A 25481-nucleotide genomic window follows, 5' to 3' on the forward strand; every position below is an offset into this window, starting at 1 on the left:
TGCAAAATCTGAACCCAATTCTCTTTTCAGGACACAGGTGAAAAAAATAAAAGCAAAGGAGAACTGGTTTGGACAAACAAAACAGTACTATAGCTGCTGTGGCCCTCTATATCTTTTTCTTGCATCCAGTTTAAATTGGAAACATTATATATTGTGGTGTTAAAAAATGATTATGTGTTATAATGGATTGCAGGCTGCAGCAGCACTCTCTAGTCCAGTACGATATGAGTGTGACCGTCCTCCTATAACTTATAGGGAAGGCTTTGCTGGCTGCTGACCTTCTGCTACCTCTCATACCATGAAAAAATGCCCACTTAACTTTTCACAACACAATTGGTCAAAATACACTGACTCCACCTTTCTTTCCTTTCGTGATTGGTGGAGGAACGTTGGTACATTTCACTGGAAGAAACTGATGGTTCGGTTAACCTGGCTCATGTGCTCGATTTCAGGTGGTTGAAAATGGTGCATTGGAGTTTGCGAGCGTTACGGCAGAGGTGTTTGGTGTCAGAGCCCCAAGAACTTCTGTGGTAAGTAGAAAAATCTACGGATCGAACTTGGGCACGACAGTCTGAATGTGGAGTTTGGTTCAGATAAACAGTAATAGGCAATGATATGGCGAGGAGCGGAGGTGTCTTTGGACGGGATATCCATAGAACTATATATCTTTTATGTACATATCATGGACTCTCACCCAGGAGGAAGCTAAGGTACTAAAAACTTATTATGACCACTTTGAAGCATATGTCATGCCTAAGAAAAATACAATATTCGCAAGATACAAGTTTAATGAGAAGATGCAGGGTATAAACAAGACTTTTGATCACTTTGTAACAAAGTTAAAATTGCTGCTGAAGGACTCTGCTTATGCAAACGAAGATGAGATGGTCAAGGACAGAATAGCGTTTGGCATAAACTCAGCAAAAGTGCAAGAGAAACTTTTAAGAGCCAGATCTGAGCTAACATTAAACAAAGCCTGGCCTGGCCATCGGACCTTACTTTTACTCTATGTTAATTAGTGTTCTCTAATTATACTTTCTTATTTATTTTGTCTTTTTTCCTCTTTCATTATGTAAAGCACTTTGAGCTACATCATTTGTATGAAAATGTGCTATATAAATAAATGTTGTTGTTGTCGATGCAGGCACACTGATGTGAACTATCTGTGAATGCAGTACTCCGTCAACCAGCAAGGGCTCCAAAGAGCACTGCGCAAAAAACGCGTTACACAATGGAGGACGCACCAAAAGAACATGAAGCAAGTGAAGCATACAATCATATTCAGAAGTGTGGCTACTGCGGTAACAAAACACAGGGCAGAAAAAGTCAATGCCCAGCTAAAGGAAGACAGTGTAAAAAATGTGGTAAATTGAACTACTGTGCTAAAGTTTGCAGGAATAGGAAAAGTAAACCCGTGTGTGCAGTGTGTGATGCATCAGATAAAGAGGAAGACGAGCTGTTTATTGATGCAGTAAGAAAGGAACAACCCTCTGAAGCCGACCAAGCCTTTGCAGGCATAGCAATAGGAAGGCAAGGTGTAAAACTTAAATTTAAATTATACACTGGTGCAAAAGTTTATGTAATTCCTGTAAGTGAGTACCATAGCCTACTGAGTGAATTCAAACTACAGTCCACTGTGCGTAAACTGACAGGTTATGGAAGGGAGTAGCTTATAGTAAGAGGTACATGTATGCTGCATTGTATATACAAGGGGCGCAGCATGGTGTTGGACTTCTGTGTTATAGAGACTCAGGCACCTCGAGTGTTAGGCCTAAAGACATGTCTATTTTTAGAATTGATTAAGTTAATCTCAGCAGAGACCTCACCAGCTGACATACAAGCAATAAAAGAAGAGTTTGCTGACGTTTTTAAGGGCTTTGGTCTGTTCCTTTTGGAGTGTAGTATTCCCCTTGACCCCGCAACAGTTCCAGTAGTGTACCCGCCAAGAAGGATTCCCCTTGCCTTGCAAAGTTGACTAAAGGAAGAACTGCTGAACATGGAAAAATCAGGAATCATTTGCAAGGTGACAGAACCAACTGCATGGGTGAATGCAATGGTAGTCATTGAATATCCAAGAAGAGGCAAGCTCAGAGTTTGTCTTGACCCTAGAGACTTAAACAAAGCTATTAAATGGCCCCACTACCTTCTACCAACACTAGAGGACATTATGCCACAGCTGGCAGGAGCATGCTAGTTTAGTGTAGTAATTGCCCGTTCGGGATACTGGACTATAATGCTCACAGAAGAATCTTCTATGCTCACAACATTTAACAACCCATTTGGATGCTATTGTTTCCTGTGCTTACCGTTGATAAATTTCAGAGAAAAACAGATGAAACATACCAAGGCCTCAATTGAGTGTTTGCCATCGTGGACAACATCCTCATCTATGGTGCAACCCACGAAGAGCATTTACCAGAACCTCCGCGCCATGCTATAATGTTAACGGGAGAAAGGAATCCATCTCAATGCTGAGAAACTCACCATCGGAGCCACTGAGGTCAGTTACTTTGGTCATCGCCTCTCAGCTGATGGCATCAAACTAGACCCAGTGAAAATCTCTGCCATCAAGATGATGAAGCCACCAAAGAATAGACCAGAATTGGAGACAGTGCTAGGCATGGCAAATTACCTCGCCAAGTTTGCACCTAATCTATTTGAGGTCAGTGCGCCTATGTGTCATCTCTTGAAGCAATCAAGTGAGTTTTTATGGAATAAGCAGCATGATGTAGGATTTCAGAAAATGAAAAACATCATCACTAGAGAACCAGGACCAGTTCTTGCCTAATTCAACCATGAGAAAAACCTCTGCTTGCAAGTAGACACTTCAAAATATGGGCTTGGTGCCGTACTGCTACAAGAAAGCAGACCCATGAGCTATGCTTCCAAGTCACTCACAGACACTGAGATAAATTATGCCCAGATTGAAAAAGAAATGTATGCAATTCCCTTTAGGTTCAAGTTTTTTCACCAATATACATATGGTCATCGAGATGGAGTCAATCTTAAGAAAACCATTAGCCACAGCCCCACCAAGGCTGCAGAGAATGATCCTTCAGCTACAGAGATATGACTCCACATTGTTCACCGACAAGGAAAAGACATTCCTGTTGCCAACACACTCTCAAGACAGTCCATTACCTCTCATGACAGCAGCCTCAGTGAAGGGATGGATGTGCACGTCCACACAATTTTTCAGCACCTTACCAGTGTGTGACACCAGATTAAAGGAGATACAAGGTATAACTGAGAAACACAAACAACTTAGTGCTCTGAGAACAGCTATTTATAAAGGATGGCATGAGGAGAAAGTGCCCCCCAAAACATCTGGAATCACCAAGATAAGTTGTCTGAAATCAATTGAATTGTCTTTAAAGGGAGAAAAAATGCTCATTTATACAAGTCCCAGAGAACAAATACTAATGAAGATCCATGAAAGTCACATGGGCAAATGCAAACAAAGAGAAAGTGATATCATGTTCTGGCCTGGAATGTCAAAGCAAATAGGGGCAATTGTAGCAAAGTGTCAAATCTGTCTGGAACGTCATCCATTGAACACCAAAGAGCCTATGATATCTCAACGCATCCCAGACAGGACATGGCAAGTTGTAGGTACAGACATATTCACATGAAATAGTGGAAACTACCTTGTAACTGTTGACTACTATAGTACTGTAGATATTTTGAATCAGACCAACTTCACACCACTACATCAGCAGCTGTGATATGCAAGCTCAAAACAGCCTTCGCCAGACATGGCATTGCAGAGATGCTGATATTAGACTATGGACCCCAATACCCAATACACGTCAAAGGAGTTTGAATCATTTGCCAAGTCGTGGCAATTCACACACATCACCTCAAGTCCACTCTACTCACAGAGTAATGGTCTTGCTTAAAGCTTATGCAGATGGAAAAGACTCATATCTCAGTTGGTGTGAACATCGTAACATGCCAGTGGACAATTTTAAGTCTCCTGCACAGCTGTTGATGAACCAACAGCTTCGTTCAATTCTGCCAGCAACAAGTAAGCAATTACAACTGCAAGTTGTTAGCCATAAGGAAGCATTCATAAGAAGATGCCAAAGACAACATCACCAAAAGGTTTACAACAACAGATCATCCAAGCCACTGCCACCAACTTGATGCTGGAGAAACAGACTCCAAGAGCAGGGACATTAGAAATCAGCGGTTGTCATCTAAACAGCTGGAACTGGTTGATCATATATCCTCTGTACTCTACATGGACAGGTGTATTGCCACAAATGCAGGCACATACGGAGCACAGAACCAGATGAACAGTGTAGCACCCAATTACAATCCACACATTTAAACACACCAGTCTCACCTGAAGCTTGCACACCTGAAAACACACCACTGAGTCATTGCCTAGCTCAAGATCACATATATCCTCATATCGCACCAGGTCTGGGCGAGGAGTCAAACCACGAACAGTCCTAGATCTGTGAAATGTAAAGGGTATATGTGGATTGCTGCTATATATATATATATATATATATATATATATATATATATATACACTGTATATATATATTTTTTTTTTAAAGTTCTTGTGTCTGTGGAATGTGCTTGACTTTATATGATGAGTATTTGTCCATAAGATACTGAGATTCTGTTTTTGCATTGCCACTGGTTCCCTTGTATTGTTATTTATATTGACAGGCAGTGCTTAAAGCATTGGTATTTGTAGGTCGCAGTATTTGGTAACCTATGCCAAAGTCCAAGTTTTAGGACATGTTACGTTGATTTTGTTCTATCATTATTTTAAGGAAGGAGATGTAATATTTATGTGTCAACACAATATTAATACATATAGGCACAGTTTTGTTTTAAGATATGTCATTGAAATGTATTATTGTTATCAGGCATTTTTAGGCACCTACGTCATAAGAAAAGCACTGGAAAAAGGGACCTCAACTGTGTTTTTTTTTTAAGTGTTTAATATAGAACACGGATGCCATGGATTCAAGACCTGTGTTATGTAATGTTCCCCCGCATATTTAATAAATAGTCTCGCCATCACTTAATTTTGCACAAGACGTGAAAATAAGACGATACTAATGTTAGCTCATTGTTTTTGTGACTCATCCCAGACTGATGTAACTTGCCCAGCGCGAAGAAATACTTATCTCGGTCTTGTACAATCCTTTCCATATAACTGTTGTGTTAGTGCTTTTCAGTTCTAGATTATTTTTACACTCCAACTCCTTCTAAGGAAAAAACGTGCACATTCTTATTAGTCCTTAACAAGCTTGTTATTGTCTTGCTTCATTGAAGTCTCTAACCGCTTGCGCTCTTCCCCCTAACACGCTGCGAAATTTGAACCCAATTCCCTTTTCAGGATACAGGTTGAAAAAAGTAAAAACATTTGAGGGGAGCTTTTGGTTTAGATAAACGAAGCAGTCCGGTAAGCTGCTGTGCCTTCTTTATTTTCTTTCTTGCTAAATCGCAAACATTGCATTATATGGTGTTTAAAAAAAAATGATTATGTGTTATAACGGATTGCAGGCTACAACAGCACTCTCTAACCCAAAGGACGATGTAAGACATCCTCCTGTAATTTGTACAAGGCTTTTCTGACTACTGACCTTCTCCTATCTCTCAACCTACCATGAAGAAACACCCCTTTAACTTTTCGCAGCACAATTGGTCAAAATATACTGACTCCGCCTTCCTTTCCTTTCGTGATTGGTAGAGGAACATGGGTACGTTCCGCCGGAAGAAATTGATGGCTCTGTTACCCCGGCTCGCGTGCTTGATTTCAGGTGGTTGAAAATGGCGCATTGGAGTTTGAGAGTGTTACGGCAGAGGTGTTTGGTGTCAGTGTCCCAAACGCTTCTGAGGTAAGTAGGAAAATCTAAAGATCGCATTTGGGAAAGACAGTCAGAATGTGGAGTTTGTGAAGGATAAACAGTAATAGGCAATGATATGGCGAGGAGCGGAGGTGTCTTTGCACGTGATATCCATAGAACTATATATCTTTTATGTACATATGTAAAATTATAGATCGCAGTGACATATTATCACGTGGAACAGTTTAGACACATCGATCACATGCAAAATAGTATTTGAATCACCTTAAGTTAAAGTGATGGGTTTTTGGTAGAACCAGAGCATACAAGTGTCTGGACGCTGATGTCAATGCCAGAGACCTGAGAATTCATCCCATGTAACATGTGTATTGAGGCAAGTATTACTAAATGAGACGAGTACGTGTCAAAGGGGTTTGATAAACACATATATACGGGTTTGGTAGTATGTTCGATTTATAGTGGTGATGTTATATTTGCCGTTGCCCGGTTTGAAACTAAATGCAAGGCTGCAGATGTTTCTAGTGGGACTCCTGGAAGAAACACGTCTCGCTGCCACCCAGTTCATATGCTCTTGCTATTTACCATGAGAGATGCTAAAGTTATACATTTTCATTAATATGTAGCGTTTCACAGAAAACGCCAACTCTAGCTCCATCATGCGAAATAGATTAGGAATTTCAACATTCAATACAAATTTAAATCATAGTGTAATAATTCAAATTTTAATTGTTTGCTAAAATTTTTCTTGTATATTTTTCTCAGGTTGGGAATAATTCAATAGGAAATTTTAAGGAAGAGTATTAAATGTGTTAATTTCCAGAAGTAGATAGATAGGGAACGGTTGGTTAGTTGGTGCCGGAGCCTATCCTAGCTGCCTGGAGGGGGGCACCTATCCAAACACACACCAAGGCTAATTTAGATTTGCCAGTTCACGTAACCTCTGCGTTTTTGAACTGAGGGAGAAAATTTACTCTGACACAGGGAGAACATGCAAACAGCACACAGGGAGAACCCGGGTCATAAACCTCCTTACTGTGTTAGCAACAGCGTTACCACTGCACCACCATGAAACCCAGAATGAACATACAAACGTAATAAACACAATATGAACTTTTTACATTTTCATAAAAATTTGGCTATTTGTTTAATACGTGTAAAAAGCAGTCACTTCACCAAAGTACTTAAACCGATCCCCGTAGAACACTTAATATTTACAAACAAGTAATATTCCCACATTTGCATTTCCTATTATATTCTGCCCTTCTGTTTTATCAAAAAAGATTTTGTCATATTAGCATTACGTTTAGTTCAATTTCAAATTTGTATTTTGAAAAAATAACATTGGCATTTTTACACTTCATCCTTTTTTGTCTTTGCGGGTGCAAGGCAGGAACAATCCCTGGACAGGGCGAGAGCCCATCACAGGGTGAACACAAACCACACACATACATATCAGGGGCCAGTTTAACATTGTCAATCCACTCAGCCTTCCTTGTCTTTGTACTGTGGTTGGTGACATGATCACAGTACAAATTTAACAATACAAAATTAAGTAAAAAAAAATTTTATTACACAAGGTGCTGTTAATAATGCAATTGAAGTACTTTTAAATCCACTAAACTGGCAAAAAAATTAATACTGTTGACATTTACTCGGGCACTTATTTTTTCGGAAAGAAGTTTTCATCTTTAAATTAGGCATAGCTATTAAGTATTTTGTAGTGTTAAGACTATTTAACTTATTTATGTTTATTGGTTAAACTGTAACCTTCATTTTATTTAGGAGAAAAAACAATACTGACAGATCCCATAACAAAATGCTCAGATAGTGATGCTTTACAATATTTTGTGTCCTCCGTTATGCTATGACAATGGGCTTTACATTTCTTAAGTATTAATGAGTATTAAATGGCAAAATGTTAAACTCCACTAAAAAGTCTTCAGTAAACCGCCTGCTAGTAGCGGTTACCTGAATAACGTCCCGTGTCTCTTTGAAAACTCCGCTGCAATATCCCTTATGTGGCACTGATTGTAGCTCTATCGCCATGCTTCATTTTTGCATCTTTTAGATGTTTTACAAACGTCTTTCTGTTGGTCAGCGTGTTTAAATAGGCTGCTTGGTTTGCCACTGTACTGTTCATACTTCTCACAAATATTGTATTGGGCTGCTGTATTCTTTTCAGTCTGTAAAAAGTAGTAGCATCTAGTGCTATGCTTTCAGTCTGCCATTGTCATACACGGTCTGCGCTTGTGCAAGGCGCATGAGGGTACAGTAATCCCTCCTCAATCGCGGGGGTTGCGTTCCAGAACCCCCCCACGAAAAATGAAAATCCGCGAAGTAGAAACCATATGTTTGTATGGTTATTTTTATATATTTTAAGCCCTTAAACTCTCCCACACTGTTAACATTATTAGAGCCCTCTAGACATGATATAACACCCTTTAGTCAAACGTTTAAACTGTGCTTCATGACAAGACAGAGATGACAGTTCTTTCTCACAATTAAAAGAATGCAAACATATCTTCCTCTTCAAGGAATGCGTGTCAGGAGCAGAGAATGTCAGAGAGAGAGAGCCCACGATAGAAAAGCAAACAATCAAAAAATCAATACATGCTTTTGGGCTTTTAAGTATGCCGAAGCACCCCGCGATAAAGTGGCATTTTTTAGAGAAGCGTTGGTATCTTCTAAGCAACCAGCCTCTGTGCAAACAGCCCCTCTGCTCACACCCCCTCCGTCAGGCGCAGAGAACGTCAGAGAGAGAGAAAAGCAAACAATCAAGCACCGCACGGGAAGCATATCTTATTTCATTGAGGAGTTTTAGTTATTATGTAATACATGCTCTGATTGGGTAGCTTCTAAGCCATCCGCCAATAGCGTCCCTTGTATGAAATCAACTGGGCAATCAAACTGAGGAAGCATGTAACCTAAATTAAAAGACCCATTGTCCGCAGAAATCCGTGAACCAGCGAAAAATCCATGATATATATTTAGATATTCTTACATTTAAAATCTGCGATGGAGTGAAGCCGCGAAAGTCGAAGCGCGATATAGCGAGGGATTACTGTATGCCGTTTCAGTACATTAGAGCGGAAATTGCATTGGTACATTCTATGCTTTTGCAAGGACCTTGCTACCGTATCTTACAGAAAAAAATAACAATTGATATTTTTTTAATGGTACTCGATATTAAATGAGTACAGTTTGAGCATCGATGTATCAGTTACTGTGGTATTGATCTACCAATCCCTACTTTATATTTTTAAGTTATGATTTGCCTACATATGTACAAGTCTCAGTAAGCATGATGTGCTATTCTGTATCACAGAAATCCATCAAGGTTCTTGTGCACTGCTGTACAACAGAAAAATGGGCAAGCAGAAGATGACCACAGTGGAACACAGAAAACGGAACAGAGCCCTGCTGAGAAACAGTTGGCAGAAGAGAAGGCCAAGTTGGAGGAACAGTTCAAAGAGATAAATGTGAGAGAAATTTAGGAAAGATATTCTGTTAGGCTGTTGTTCTGTAGCCCCAAGTTGAACTTTTCTTCAGTTAGTTTTTGTTGTCAGAAAGGCACCTTTCAAGGTGAATACCTGTACGAAATAATTTATGCAGGTGTTTGTATATAATATAAACTCATTTTTATTGCAAGTATTAGGGTTCTTCATTTAGATGTATATTTATATGTGGCTAAGATATGAGACTAAACATGGAGGCCATCATTCATAGTGTATGTATTCTTAAAATGCACATGTTAAAACCTTCAGTTTTGAGAGTAGCCCATTTTTGTGCATGAAATGATGCATTACCAGGCTAATTACCTCTGGATTTTAATGGCAATTGCAGCTTCACACTCAACAGGTTGTTTTTATAATTTCCTAGGTCAATAGTGTTCATGCAGTACAGTCAACGTGGTAAGGAAAGAAATACTGGCAGTTTTTATAAAGATACCAACTTTCACCAGATAAAGACTTTTCAGCTTTATAAGCTAAAGTGTTTGTCTCATTATGTTACATACTGTATATTAAAGAGTTTTGTGATATACTTCTCAGTGTTATTCCTGAAAGCTGTAGTTTTATGGAAATGTTCCCTGAAAGCTAGTTTTCCAGACAAACTAATTTTCCTCATCTTTTTATAAACATTATGAGGTGTATTTTTGTTTTGATACCTAGCCATTTAGTCTTTCTCTCTAAGGAGAATTTTGTTAATGACTTCTAATAAAATTGAGAAGTGGACTCATTCACGAGCATAGACCCTGCCATTGCCTTTATCATTTAAAGCAGAGAAGTTTATGGCCTTGGTAGTTCTTTTCTCCTACTCTGGCTATTGAGATATACACACACATTAAGAGATAGATTGCAGAGGAAATATAATATGCAGCGGACACTCAAACATATACCTCTGCTTTAGTTATAGCCGCTCTCCTCCTCGTTATTTACCATTAATTTTATGTTGCATGCATTTATGAAAAAAATGTTCTGTGATTTTTCAGGTAAGAAAGACCTAAGTTTTGAGGTAAGCTAGTTCTGTTGACATTGTACAACAACAACAACATTTATTTATATAGCACATTTTCATACAAGTAATGCAGCTCAAAGTGCTTTACATGATGAAGAAAGAGAAAAAGGACAAAATCAATAAGAATTAAAATAAGGGAACACTAATTAACATAGAATAAAAGTAAGGTTCGATGGCCAGGGAGGACAGAAAAAACTCCAGACGGCTGGAGAAAAAAACTAAAATCTGCAGGAGTTCCAGGCCACGGGACCTCCCAGGCCCCTCTAGGCATTCCACCTAACATAAATGATCAGTCCTCATTGTATTCAGTGTTCTCATAGAAGAACTTGATGATGACGTTCATGTGAACTTCTGGCCTTTAATCCATCAATGTAGGGACATAACGGTGCTTAGAGTGACAATGTGTTACATAGTGATAGCAGTTGCAGGTAATTATTGCATTGTACATTGTACACATGACAACAATGATCTGGTAAACCTGTAATGGTATAAGGATTTTCACAGATCTTTCAAAGACTACTACAATGAAAAATTTAGTAGCCCAGTGTACTACCAAAGTTAATAGATTGACAGGAGATCTTGCCTGTTTGAACTAGTGGACTGAATTACCATACTGGCAAGCTGTAAATGCCAGTAACTAGCTCATCTTAATCATTAACTTGCTACTAAGGTCGACATCACTTGGTTGTGGATACAAATTATGACAAAAGCCTTGAAAATTGTTGTTTGAAATTTGTTTTTAATAGGACAAGTACAAGCGAGCTCTTGCAGATACAGAAAACCTACGTCAGCGGTGTCAAAAGTTGGTAGAAGAAGCAAAGTTGTATGGTAAGCTTTGAAAATACGTTGTTTTTTCATGCCTTACAGTTGTTTTTATTGGGCAATCAACTTTTAAGGCCTACCAACTCATCATTAACTCTGTTGTACCACCTACAATAAAGATTGTCTGATTGAGAAATCAAACAATTAGTTATCTAAATCAAACTGTTTTCATTCCTCAAATAAACATTTGCTTATTCATAAGTTAATGGGCAAATCATAAGGTAATGGGTCAAATGATACCTCATTTCTCAAGGGTTCATGGGTTCCAAATAAAATTCGGTGCATTGCATGAGTACATGAGTACATGTGTAGGAAAAAGATGCAATAATCCTATCATTGAAACACCTGCCTGTCTCACATATTCTGTCAAGTAACATTTCTTTTTAAGTGTTTATACTCATAATGAAAGAGTCTGGGTAATCTAATATACCATATAAGATTGTTTCTAACCTTTTATGGTTTTCCTCATATTTAACATCCTTTGCCAATACAGCTATTGTGAACTATGCTGTTGCTGTGTTCACATATCCATTCTTACAAAAGAAAAATGAGCCAGTAATCAGGAATTCAAGTTCAGAAATCATCACTCATGAATTTTGAAAACTATATATAAAAAAAAACATGCCGTATATTGAGTAACTAGTAGTAGTTACTAGTGTATATGCATAGCCACAAAAACCCCACCAATAAAGTATTTGCAGTTGGTGTAGATTTCTTTATGTAACTACCAGTTTACTAATAGAAGATCAACACTGTGTGCAATTGAGCTTTTTCTGTTTTAAATGTTCAATTAGTGGATCAGTTTATTTGGGTAAGTACAATGAGCAAAAATTGTCCCTTGATGACTTAACTAATACCTACTGGTACCAGAACCACTTTATCAGTAGATTTGTGTTTCAGTTCCTCTAGCTTCTCTAAGCCATAATAGTAAGCAGTGTATGCACTATATTATGCTGTTTGTGTTGCTCATGGTTTCCCTCTTGGGTGTAATATGGAATGCAGAGGTATTCTGGTTTTATATTTTGAGGTGTTTCTGTGCTACCTTTGTCCAAAACCTTTTTGGAATATATAGAAAGTGCTTGAAATGCTGAGTTTTTAACAGTGCATGTGATAGATGCCGCTGTAGTTCCTTATTTTTTAACAGTGCAATGGTTACTGCTTTTCTCAGTCTAGTTTGGCAAAATTACACTGGTATATTTTAATTTCATAACATTTAATAATAGCCCTTGCTTTCCTCTCAGAATAGAATTAATAGGAGAGCATTTTTAATTATACCTTAAAAATTCATGAACGTATTTATATTTAAAACATTTTCCTTACTTATTTTTTATTCCAGGAAAACTGTTACAGACAGTGTATATTGCTGGGGTTCACATACTTAGCTTTGAAGTATACTTGTAGATGTTTTGTTCCAGTACAGTAATCCCTCCTCGATCACGGGGGTTGCGTTCCAGAACCCCCCCGCGATAGATGAATATCCGCGAAGTAGAAGCCATATGTTTGTATGGTTATTTTTATATATTTTAAGCCCTTATAAGCTCTCCCACACTGTTAACATTATTAGAGCCCTCTAGACATGAAATAACACCCTTTAGTCAAAAGTTTAAACTGTGCTCCATGACAAGACAGAGATGACAGTTCTTTCTCACAATTAAAAGAATGCAAATATATCTTCTCTTCAAAGGAGCACTGTCAGGAGCAGAGAATGTCAGAGAGAGAGAGAGCGAGATAAAAGCAAACAATCAAAAAATCAATACGTGCTTTTAAGTATGCCGAAGCATTTTGTAGAGGAGCATCCGTATCCTCTAGGCAAACAGCCTCTGCTCACACCCCCTCCGTCAGGCACAGAGAATGTCAGAGAGGGTGAGAGAGAGATAGAAAAGCAAACAATCAAGCACCGCGCAGGAAGCATATCTTATATCATTGAGGAGTTTTAGTTAATATGTAATACATGCTCTGATTGGGTAGCTTCTAAGCCATCCGCCAATAGCGTCCCTTGTATGAAATCAACTGGGCAAACAAACTGAGGAGCATGTACCATAAATTAAAAGACCCATTGTCCGCAGAAATCCACGAACCAGCGAAAAATCCGTGATCTATATTTAGATATGCTTACATTTAAAATCAGCGATAGAGTGAAGCTGCGAAAGTCGAAGCGTGATATAGCGAGGGATTACTGTACTTGGTTTACCAAGGGTTGTTTTTTTATAATTTTGACAAGATTGATATAAGCCTATTGTTAATTGAGTAATCTGTCATAATTGTAGAAACTGGAGGTCTGTCAGTAAATAAATCATGACACTTCACCACCAGGCATGTTCTTAAAGTTTAAATACAAAAAAAATGAATACTAGTCATGATGAGCAGAAGTCACTCATACAGTACATCAACACCTTGTTTAGTATATTATTTATAGTCATGAGTTTAACAATGTCTTGACTGATGATGTGTTTTAATGAGAAAGCTTCCACAGAGGCAGAATAAATGAAAATGAATAATGCTGAAACCATCTGTAAGCAGTCGTATTACAGTATTATTAATTTATGTAAAGTAAGAATATTATAACTATTAAACTAATGTGTATATCATGCTAATGTTGAGTTCAGTCACCTAAGGATAGCTTAGCTTAGGTATGTTACATCAGGCCAGATGTATACTCTACGTGTAATTGGCAAAAATGACACATAGGCACATCCCTGTGTGCTGCTGGCACACAGAATACAGCGATGCAGAAGTGGCACCTTGTATCCAAAGTCATCACAATGAAAGTAACATCAGACATGGAGGAGTCCCCTAAACAAAATTGAGATTGAGATTTAAGCAGCCATGGGAACTGATCGTCAATAACATCTGTCAGGACTCAAAAAGCACAGAATATAGTGCAATTTTGGCAGACTTGAGTACCCGGCGTTAAATGTGAAACTGTAGTGAACTGTTGTGAATGCATAGTGTATTATGGGACAGATTTGAAAAGTTTTATTTAATTGTCATAAAATACAATGGAAGGGCCTGTAACAGAGGCAGTGTTTATTCAGCAGTAGATCAAGAAATAGCAGTTGATAAATAATAACACCAAAAGGAAATGCATCTGCAATTAAGAGAACTACAGATGCTTACGGGCATATTATGGCAAAGCAATGCTTAAGTACATTACGGTTTTGAATTTCTGCATTGCACAATTAAATATTGATGGGATTATTCACATTTAAAAATATAAATGTATAGTTTGTGACTGTCACCTTCATTCAGCAGCAATATGAAATGCCTTTCGCACATGACTGGACATTCATGTCAATGTCATTTAAAAGGACTGACCTGTTTATTGCTTTCAGCCTCTAATTAGGTTGACGGTGCAGTTGATTGCATCTATGACATGTAGATAGCATAAATACCTACTGTCACTAATACGACTTTGTATAAATGCATTTTACTTAGTCTCACCCAAAAAAAAAAAAGTCGAATTCATGCAAACGGTTTTCACAATGGTCAGGCATTTGTTGCTGCGAGTTGACTTTGTAATGTACGGCTTGTTTTTTATAACTCTGGTTTTCTTCTGGAAATACTAAGGAGTCTGTTTATTAACTGTTTTTGTTACAGATAATTTGAGCTCCCCCATTCATTGTATTTTCAAGGAACAGACACACAATGGATCATCCCTAAGGCTGTTGAAAATTAGATGACTTTTTTGGTATTGAATGTAACAACAAACTTTTTTATTAAAATCATCATCATGAATACCAGACCAGACATCACAAAATTTTCTATTTTACCTTGCACATCATCAATTACTGAATATTTTGTATTTTTAATATTTTAGTAATGGAAAAATATAAGCTATTATAAAATAAAGAGTTCAAATGCATTTAATTATTGAGGCATGCAACTGAACCCATTGATGTGTTACTCTTTGTTATTTTACAATATGCAGTGCATACAAATACTGTAATTACTTGTAGCAAACACGACAAGGGGTTTTCTTTCTAATCCTTCTTTGTGCTGATGTTTTAAAAAGACTGTGCACGAGCACGTGACGACAGCACACTGGGGTTGATCCTTGTAGTTCTTTAAGTGTAGCATTTTTTCTTGTACATTAAACATCTCTGCACTACTTTAGTGTTGGAGGTTTACTGGCTTGGAATTGGTACAGTTTATAACTGACGATTTTATCATCATGGAACACACCTCTTTTTTTATTTTAATATTATTACTGCATCTTTTCCAATTATTTCTTGGTGACAGAAAAAGTGATGGGTACGTACGAATGGTGCAGTAATTTAAATGTGATATATTATTAATTATTGTTGTTTTTCAATAAACAATATAGCTTTTAATGTTTTACCACTTTACAATGACCATCATATTAATTAAAGACCATATTAACATCCTATTAATTCGATGTGTAACTAAGAATGCAGCAACATTAGATATGCTAAAAATCCTGTCATTGATCAAAAAGTGTCATAACAAATGACATAATGTATGTGTTGTTCATTTTCAATGGATAGTTTAGGTTATAACGTTTTACCATTTTGTAATAAACACGTAAGATCAATTTAAACAAAAATTCTGCAACATTACATATGCCACATAAAAAAAATCAACTTTTCTCAGAGGTTTTGTTAATCATCAATTGGGAATTTCATGATCTCTAAATCACAATATTGTGCTAAACTTCACTTTCAGACTGGTATGGACCAGATTAACACATGACGCTTAGTTGCCTCGGTTACCGAGCACAACTTGCCCGAATCCTCTTTGGTGGAACGGAAACAGACTCAGATAGGCATGGCATCAGAATTTAAATAAGGCTTACTCAGTAAGTGAGTTTCATGGAATACCACTCTAGCTAATTTCATAGTTACTGGTTAACCTAACAACCATATCTTTTTGAGTTTAATATTCAAATTGTGCCCAAACCATATTTGATTTCATCCTTTCTTGCTTCTCAGGCTGTAGAAGTAGAATCGCCTAGCACTGTCTATACTCTTCTAAGGAATTCAAAGTACTAAGATTACTTACTGCGTGCAGGAGTGAACATTTTCTTACTGTGTTGCTAGTTTACTGGTTTCACTTTGTGGAACATTTAAGTTCATTGTGCATACTGGTGTTGCTAGTGGTTAGAACTGCTGCCTCAGAATTATAGCAAACCTGTTTCAAATCCCTCACTGTATGTGTGGATTTGCACATTGTCCCTGTCTATATGGATTTTTCTACTAGGTACTCCATTATTGTTTTGCACGTCCAAATGATGTGTATTGACAGCTCTGATTTGGCCAGACAAATTAGTTTATAAAATATGTATATGAATATATGTAGGCAAATGTATAAAATATATGAAAAAAAAAATCATAACATATGCTAACTTTCCAGGCCTGTTTGGAAATGTGTCACATACCCCACCAACCCCCCCCCTAAAACCAAAGTATTTCTATATAATTTATTTATCTGTGTAGTTTGTAAGCTCACAGAGTTTGGTGTGGTTGACTAATTTTTTCATTTATTTATAGGTATTCAGGGGTTCTGTAAAGATCTTCTGGAAGTCGCAGACATCTTGGAGAAAGCAACAGAAAGTGTTCCAAAAGAGGAGCTGTCTCGTCAGAACCCTCATTTGAAAAACCTTTATGATGGCCTACTCATGACTGAGGTGCAGATTCAGAAGGTGTTCACCAAACATGGTCTTGTTAAGCTAAATCCACTAGGAGCCAAGTTTGACCCTTATGAACATGAAGCTCTATTTCACGCTGCTGTTGAAGGGAAGGACCCTGGCACAGTAGCATTAGTTACAAAAGTGGGTTATAAATTACATGGGCGTACGTTGAGACCCGCATTAGTAGGTGTTGCAAAGGCACCATAAGTAAAGTAGTAGGCTGTAGAGTGTACCAACACCTGTAAGAAGTTTCATTGTCTAACAGATTTTTTTATCTGTGGCTGATATGGGGCAGGATTCACTGATAGACACATTTTGAGGAAAGAAGTTTATGTTAAATAATGAGGGATACAAGATCAGAATAATTTGTTTGCAATACAAATGCACAAAACAACAAAGTGATAAGAAGTAAGGCCCACAGTAGGTCCTATTTTGACATAATTTACTAGTTATTCTATAAACAAATATATAGTTTAAATATTTTTTCAAAATTTCAGTGGTTAAATTATTGACGCAAATCTGGTAGTATGCTAGAGATTTATAATAATGGGAAAAAAGTGATGTTTGGAACCAATAAATTGTATGTTTTATTTGTTAATATGGCCTCTTTTTACAGCTATGTTCCAGAGTGTTTACCTTAGTGGATGTCTGACCGTAAACATTTCTTTCTTTTAAATGCATAGACCTGCACTTGAGTAATAGCATTCCAAAGTATTTGATATGCAGCTGGTATTTAAAATGTGCTTTTCCAAATAGGAAAATTGGAATAAAAATAAATTAACTCTTTAATCATTAATAGCTGCAGTGAGTTTCTTTTAAATTAATTGAATGTTCTTCGCCCCCACAGTTAAGTCTCCCATTGTTTATTTAGCAAAATCCCTTGAGTAGGCACTTCAAAGGTGTAATAACATATTATTTACGTTGATGGCCACCACTATTTAGACCAAAATCTTAACAATATAAATATTTAATGTAGAGGTGTTTTTTGTAACTCTTTTTATCACAAAACTGCCTGTATTCATAATGTTGATAAATGTTCTAACAGCTTCTTCTAGCACAGTGGCAACCAGCGAAAGATCTCCAGGTGCTTAAATGCAAGACTAAGTATTTTTACCTTTCATTTCATGTGTCTACCCGGTGGGCTGCTACAAATTAAATATGCCAGTAGAACCACAGCACTAATTTATCTTCATAGAGATCATCTTTTTACAATGTGTTACTGTCTAGCAGACCTCCAAGGCTTTCCAAAATTCACAGGCTCTACCTCTATAACAGAATAGAACTCTCCACACAGTAGAAAAGTCTTTTTTTGTACAAATCATGTCTTTAAGATGAAGATGAGTATAAGACAATAAACAGATTTTTGTCCAGAAAGTTAGCTTTCTGTTTAATCATCAGAAACTAATCCAGTTTCTGTAGAGTAACCAGTGTGTTAAACGTCTGCCTGTCAGAAGTGTAGTCTCTTACCTATTCTCATCAATAGGGTGCAGAGGTATCCAAGCTCCTCCACCTACAATAGCTAAAATGTGCACCAGATATCCTGTGAATGTAAAGTTACATTTCTATATCCATATCACACTTACGCCAACAGTTCATGCACCCTGCCAACTTTAATAGCAAAAAAGTCTGCAAAAGTCTACCAGAGTCATGGCCTGGGGGAGCCTAACTGTTTATCAAACTGCAGATTTAATTTTAAATGGATAAATTGGCCATTTTTGTCCATCATTCTACAATCAGCATCCTGTGATGCCAAAGAGAAAACATTTTTTTAGAAAAGTTTGCAAATTTATTTAAAAAAACCCAGAAAACTGACGTTTTTCAATCATACAAGTATTCAGACCCTTAATTCAGTACTTTTATAGAGGTCCCTTTGGCAGCAATTGCATTAAATATCTGCGAGCTTTTCCACGTCTGGATTTGAGCAGTTCATACCATACTTCTTTCAAGCTCCATTAAACTTGATGAGAACAGTCTGTAAAAAGAAATCTTAAGGTCTCCACAGATTTCCTTTGGCATTTTAGGCTGAGCTTTGGCTAGGCCACTCAAGGACAGTCAGAAACTTGTCCCAAATCCATTCATGTGTTGTCTTGGATGTGTGCTTCAGGGTATTGCTGTGCTACACCAGTCTAATGTCAAGTGCACTCTGGAGCAAGTTTACTTCAAAGACCTTCCCTGAATTCTTAAGTCTCCCAGTCCCTGCTGCTAAGAACCTTCACAGCATGTTGCTGCCTCCACTATGCTTTATTATGTGGGTGGTATTAGGGTGGTGCTGAGCTCATCCATATATTCAAGACTGTGCTGGGAGACATGGCAAATTCTTCTGACAGCATGTATGGATGTGCCATTCAGGAGAAGCTAGACTACCTGTGCAACCTGAATTGTTGACACAACATGTGTGTCACCCTAATTGGGGCTCATCAGATATGAGCATTTTTGCTTAACCTTGTGGGGATCGAACCTCAGGTGTCAGTGCCCAAGGCAAAGCCTAATTAGCCCCAATTAGAGTGGAATGCATATTGTATACTCTTTGTATTATTTAGCAGGTGCTATATATCATGTCTATGATCTGCTTCTTGTAACTGAGAGTGTGTGGCGGATGGCTGCCGACTGGCTGACCACCCACAAGCATTACCTGGTAGGTGACCAACCATATAGCAAATTAAATGTATACTGTGTGTATATATAAATAGTGTATACAGTACAGGCCAAAAGTTTGGACACACCTCCTCATTCAATGTGTTTTCTTTATTTACATGACCATTTACATTGGTAGATTCTCACTGAAGGTATCAAAACTATGAATGAACACATGTGGAGTTATGTACTTAACAAAAAAAGGTGAAATAACTGAAAACATGTTTTATATTCTAGTTTCTTCGAAATAGCCACCCTTTGCTCTGATTACTGCTTTGCACACTCTTGGCATTCTCTGGATGAGCTTCAACAGGTAGTCACCTGAAATGGTTTTCACTTCACAGGTGTGCCTTATCAGGGTTATTTAGTGGAATTTCTTGCTTTATCAATGGGGTTGGGACCAGCAGTTGTGTTGTGCAGAAGTCAGGTTAGTTGGACGATCATTTATTTTTCAACAGGACAATGACCCCAAACACACCTCCAGGCTGTGTAAGGGCTATTCGACCAAGAAGGAGAGTGATGGAGTGCTGTAAATGGTCATGAAAATAAAGAAAACACATTGAATGAGGAGCTGTGTCCAAACTTTTGGCCTGTACTGTATATGAATATGCAGATAAATATTCAGAAAGGAAAGATGACATATGGTGTTGCCTTGTATTCACCTTTTAGTATCAATCAGTAATTTTGTGTTTGCAACAATAATGTTTTTCATTTACACCTTTATTTATACATGGTAATTGCAGTGGCAGCACTTTTTTTCTAGCTATTCAACCCATTTCTGAATCAGCTTTTCCAGTTAGATATGAAAGGAGCAGAACTTATTCAAGGTGAGAACCTGTCCCAGGAAGGAAGACTGGGCTTATACACACAGACATATGCAACCAACACTAATGTAAAGTCTCCAATTAACCTAACAAGCACAAATTTTGGGGTTCTGAGGCACCTGGAGATGAAGAAGGGAGGAATGTTGTACTCAAACAGTGAGACGGTCTGGAACTTTAAATACTTTGTTTCACTCTTACATTTTCCTCACATGGACAGAGTTGGAATAGGCTGACCAACTTATAAAGTATCTCGCTGTAACCAGAAACAGTCTTCAGTTTGTCCCTGGGAATAACCATAATTCCCCTTTACTGAACATCCAAGCTTATTTCATGTCCTGCATGGTGGTAAGTACCTCGGCAACCTCCCATCTATTCAAAGGCACTCTCAAAATGCTGGTTTCCTTACCTTGACATGGACAGTGAACCCAATGTCCATATTTCTCCTCCTCATATCCACTGCCTCATTATTTTGTCCAGTATTTAAATGCATGTTTGAATGTAGGCAGTGATCTGGATGTATCTTGAAATGTTCGTTCTCCAATGACTTACAGTAGCAATTGCAATCTGCACCACTTGTAACTATTAGGAGTCTTATTTATATTACTTGCATTAGTAACTACACATTTGACTTGTATCTTCTGAGAGAGTCAAGCGGCTTTGTTGCCATCCATACACAGTATTGACGCGTACAATGACATGAAATAGCGGGACTGTGGTGCAACATGTATATATTTAACATAGGACAACTGCAAGGCAGTTAAAGAACTATACTATAAATAAGTAAAAAGGTAAGTGAATAGATAGTAATAATTTGAAATAAATAGTAATAATAACTAATAATAAAAAACAATAGTAATAATTGTAACAAATGTACTAGGAGCAGATTTGAGGATGGGGGCAGAGTTGAGAACGTCATCCTTGGGTCCTTTATTTACACTTTGACTTCTCCATGATATTCTAGGACGGAAGAAACATGCATCCCCTTAATAGAACAATTGAAAGATTAGATCAGGAGATAAAGAGCTAATGAAAAAGGCTGAATTGCAAAACAAATTTAAAATAAACGGATGAAAACTAAGAGGCAAAAACCAAACTCAAAAGGGAGCAAAATAAAAGGTCAAAAAACCAAAATCCTCAAAAATAGAATAGAAACCATTAGACATGATCTGTGTATTTATCCCAATAGTAGGATGAAGACAGTACTGTGTTGCTGCCACCTTTTATAGCAATGGCAAAATAATATAGCCACAGTCATGCAAAAAGCTTGGAAAATGGTGAATAGTAAAATGCTAAAATGGTATTCAGAAAAACAAAAAGAATATACAAGCAGGTAGAAAATCATGACCCTTCTCCCACCTACCTCTATACCAGATAAAAATTTTGCTCAGTCTTGACGTCTTAGACAGCATTTCTGTAATACATAAAATATTTTACCATCCCTCCCTTTCAAAGATCCAACAGAACAGTGGGAAAAGGATCTCTTATTTAATATTTCAGAAAGTGAGTGGAAGGTAGCAATGCAAAGAATTCAGTCGAGCTCCATATGCACAAAGCATACAATTATTCAACTCAAAATTATATATCGAACACATCTGTCTCGCTTAAAACTGTCCAAAATGTTCCCAGGGCAAGAGCCAACCTGCAAACGCTGCAATCAAGTTCCAGCCTCACTGGGTCACATGTTTTGGGCCTACACCCATTAACATTCATGACCAAAATCTTTAAATGCCTTTCAGACAGCTTGGATGTCAAAATCCCTCCTAACCCATTAACAGCTGTTTGGTGTACCTCCAGATGGGCTTAAAGCGGAGAAGGAGAAACTGTAATTGCCTTTACTACACTATTGTCACATAGACTTATCTTGCTTAATTTGAAGAATCCTAACTCTCCTATTCTAAGTCAGTGGGTAACTGATGTTTTATACTATTTGAAACATGAAAAAATATAATTTGCACTTAGAGGATCTGTACAGAACTTTTTCATAACCTGGCAGGATCTAATCAATAAGATTTTAGAATAAGCATTTAAATTGAGGAAGCAGGTTCTCTCCCCTCTTTTATTCCATTTATCTTTATTCATTTATTATTTTATCAATTCATTTGTGTTTACTAGCATTAAGTTTTACACTGCTGGCCTAGCTCTCTTTCTCAGGAGTGGGGGTTGATTTGTTTCGAACCTTTTTTCTTTTTGTAAAACTTGAGTTATATGTGTGGAGTGTTATTTGATTTTTAAAAATTCAATAAAATTAAAATAAACTGGAAAAAAAAGAAAATCATGACCCTACCCATAAATATTTCGACAGTTAGAAGAGACATGATTTACCTTTGGCTAAGTCCTATGCACATTTCATTTGATTTGGGCTTAATGTCAAAGATGCAGGGACCAAAGAGGGCACAGTAGTAGCACTAGGACTCTTGTAGCACTTGCCACAAGACGTTATGGCATATGCAGCCATATGCCTTATGGTGGCAGAGCTGCAGCATAGAGAAACTGCTTCTGAGGGCTGTTGTAATCCAGACGTCACTGATTCATGGCTGATCGCTAGAAGTTACCACAGTGAAAATCTGTGAACTGAGATGGCTTAGGGTGGGTGTCCATGGTGATTAATGTTGATCTGTGAAATCAAGGTATTTTTCAAAAGAAATACTATATGCTGTATTTACCGGTGGCTTTGTTCATCGAATGTTTTCCATGTGGCTATTTTTTTTACCTAGTGCCCCATTATACTTTACAAGGCCAGCGTGACTTCACAGAGCTGTAGTAGCCACTTTCATAAACTCTGAATATAAATGTACTGTACTCCACTTCACATTTTATATTGCTGCCCAATCTGCTTCACACATGCATGATGTCACCATCTGATCTGTACTCCAGCCAGATTTGCACCCTGCATGCATTAAAGAAAACAAACAAAAGCTTTGCAGTATTTTCATTTGAGTGGTATATTATGAGTACTGCCACCGAATATATAACGCTGATCCCTGTATGCTCACTCACTCGTTGCAGTACTGGAAGGCAGACTTGACATACTGGCCAAATGCAAGCCATGTGCCACAACTACAAGGCAAAAGAAGCCTTAAAAGCGAGTCGGAAAACACTTGAGACCCTGTGAAAAAATAATAATGCTATTAGATTTATTATCATTTAAAAAGTCTTTCTACCTAGTTGATGGATGAAAAATGTATGAAGCATCTGCACACATACTGTAGATCAGAAACAAACAAACAGTGGAATGAGCCAGTCTCACACATCGCACATCGAATGTGTGTCCCGAAGATAGGAACTTTGAGTGTAAAAATATATGTATATATTTAGACGTGTTAAACTGTCCGTTTATATATATATATATATATATATATATATATATATATATATATATATTTTTACCAATTGCTAGTTTGTGGCCATTTGCTGTATTTTGTTTGTTGTGATCGTTCCATCTGTATATTTTGCTCACATTTCTGGCCACAATAATCAATCCAGCATAATTTGCACGTGTTTCTCTAGCTGTCAGGAACACTTAAAAGACCATTATAATCCATGCAAAACTATCTCACGTCCTTCTTCCACGTTGAATTCAATGCATTTCATGGAGTTTGGTGAAGTTCCACAACATTTCTAAAATTTTGCTGAATTCACAGCGAAGTGAATTCTGTGGGGTTTGCACATCTCTAATGGCATTCATACAGCCCTTTGTCTTTGTAACAAATCTGTACAAACATCCATCCATCCATTTTCTAACCCACTAAATCCAAACACAGGGTCACGCTGGAGCCAATCCCAGCCAACACAGGGCACAAGGCAGGAACCAATCCTGGGTAGGGTGCCAACCCACCACAGGACACACACACCCACACACCAAGCACAAACTAGGGACCAATTTAGAATCGCCGAACCACCTTGTCTTTGGACTGTGGGAGGAAACCCACGCAGACACAGGGAGAACATGCAAACTCCATGCAGGGAGGACCCAGGAAGCGAACCCAGGTCTCCTAACTGCGAGGCAGCAGCGCTACCACTGCGCCACCGTGCCGCCCTCTGTACAAACAACCCCCTCAAATATCTTCCACAGAAAGAGGAATACTTTGTTCCAAGGACTTGACGGAGTTGCATCCACTCACAGTACTTTTCAAGTTTAGGTAATTTTTTACACTATAATGACATGTGTTCATTAAACCCAGACACTTGCTTTATGGATTTAGGCTGAATTACTGATTTTTATGAAACACTGCATCTCTCCAGGGTGTTTGCAAAGGTAGGTTATAGGACACCAAGCAGTAATCAGTGGACAATTATTTGTGTATTTTATTTGATCGTCCAGATTATATGACCTCAGATCAGATGACATGATATACAGTAGAAGATGATCATTGGTACACAGATATCAAATAACAAATCACCGATTATATTCACCTCTGGCAAGCCATTCTTCCCAATCACATTTATCAATATATATTTCCCATTCTCCATGAAAGCTTTGATGTCTGCAAGTGGTTCTACAAAAGCTGTCATCTTTTGAGTGTTACACTCACTGTCTGTAAGCAAGCTGGATATGCTGAATAATTTTTAGGTGTATACACAAATCACAGTCGAGGTTTTACTATGTGAAACCTGAAGGTGTACGGAGGTAACTGTCTCATTCGTGGGTACAAATTTAAATGGTACGGCACCCGAATGGAGAGTGTGAGTGGGTAGCACCACTTCATAACATTAGAAAAGCATGTTGGATCAAAATGTCGTGTTTCAGAGATGGATTTTATGAAAGGAGAAGAGTCATACTACATCTGTTTTGTACTTTTCAACCTCATTAACTTAGATTCTTTCCCAGCTATTGATGTTCTACTTCCTGGGTGCCAGAATTCAATGCCCAGGTCTAGTAAATCTCAGTCTTTCCCACACAGGCTGATCATGGTATTGTGCTGGAATTCATCCTTTTGCTTTGTGGGTGATGAACATGCAAAAAATCTTCATGAACATTTTTTTGGACTGAACTAAATTAGGCTATTTGAAAGAACTTTTAGTTCAATTTAATTTATACTTATTAAACACTCTTCCACTTAGAAACTCAGTGTGTTATTCAACAATTATAAACATGAGAAAGGAAATCCAGTGTAAACTAAGAAATATAATGCAATATACACCAAAATACCATATAGCACATGTATACATGCTTATATCGTGGCTTTAAGGCTACATTTTGGCTAT

General features: G+C 37.7%; 1 protein-coding gene across 1 annotated transcript; it reads left to right on the top strand.

Annotated features, from left to right (window-relative positions):
• The first annotated feature begins 5737 nt into the window (after positions 1–5737).
• Positions 5738–17614, top strand: grpel1 (GrpE-like 1, mitochondrial). The gene is made up of 4 exons (XM_039751428.1): positions 5738–5864; positions 9160–9313; positions 11096–11177; positions 16679–17614. The coding sequence occupies exons 1-4, from the start codon at positions 5797–5799 to the stop codon at positions 17023–17025; spliced, it is 651 nt and encodes a 216-aa protein (XP_039607362.1). The 5' UTR covers positions 5738–5796; the 3' UTR covers positions 17026–17614.
• The last annotated feature ends 7867 nt before the right edge of the window (positions 17615–25481 follow it).

This window comes from Polypterus senegalus, chromosome 4, assembly GCF_016835505.1.
Source record: "Polypterus senegalus isolate Bchr_013 chromosome 4, ASM1683550v1, whole genome shotgun sequence".
Lineage (NCBI taxonomy): Eukaryota > Metazoa > Chordata > Cladistia > Polypteriformes > Polypteridae > Polypterus > Polypterus senegalus.

Bases quoted from the DNA above. Each gene is read 5' to 3' on its own strand.
- grpel1 (XM_039751428.1), top strand. From the start codon at position 5,797: ATGGCGCATTGGAGTTTGAGAGTGTTACGGCAGAGGTGTTTGGTGTCA. The intron at 9,314-11,095 runs GTGAGAGAAATT...TGTTTTTAATAG, and splicing joins AACAGTTCAAAGAGATAAAT to GACAAGTACAAGCGAGCTCT. The intron at 11,178-16,678 runs GTAAGCTTTGAA...ATTTATTTATAG, and splicing joins AGAAGAAGCAAAGTTGTATG to GTATTCAGGGGTTCTGTAAA.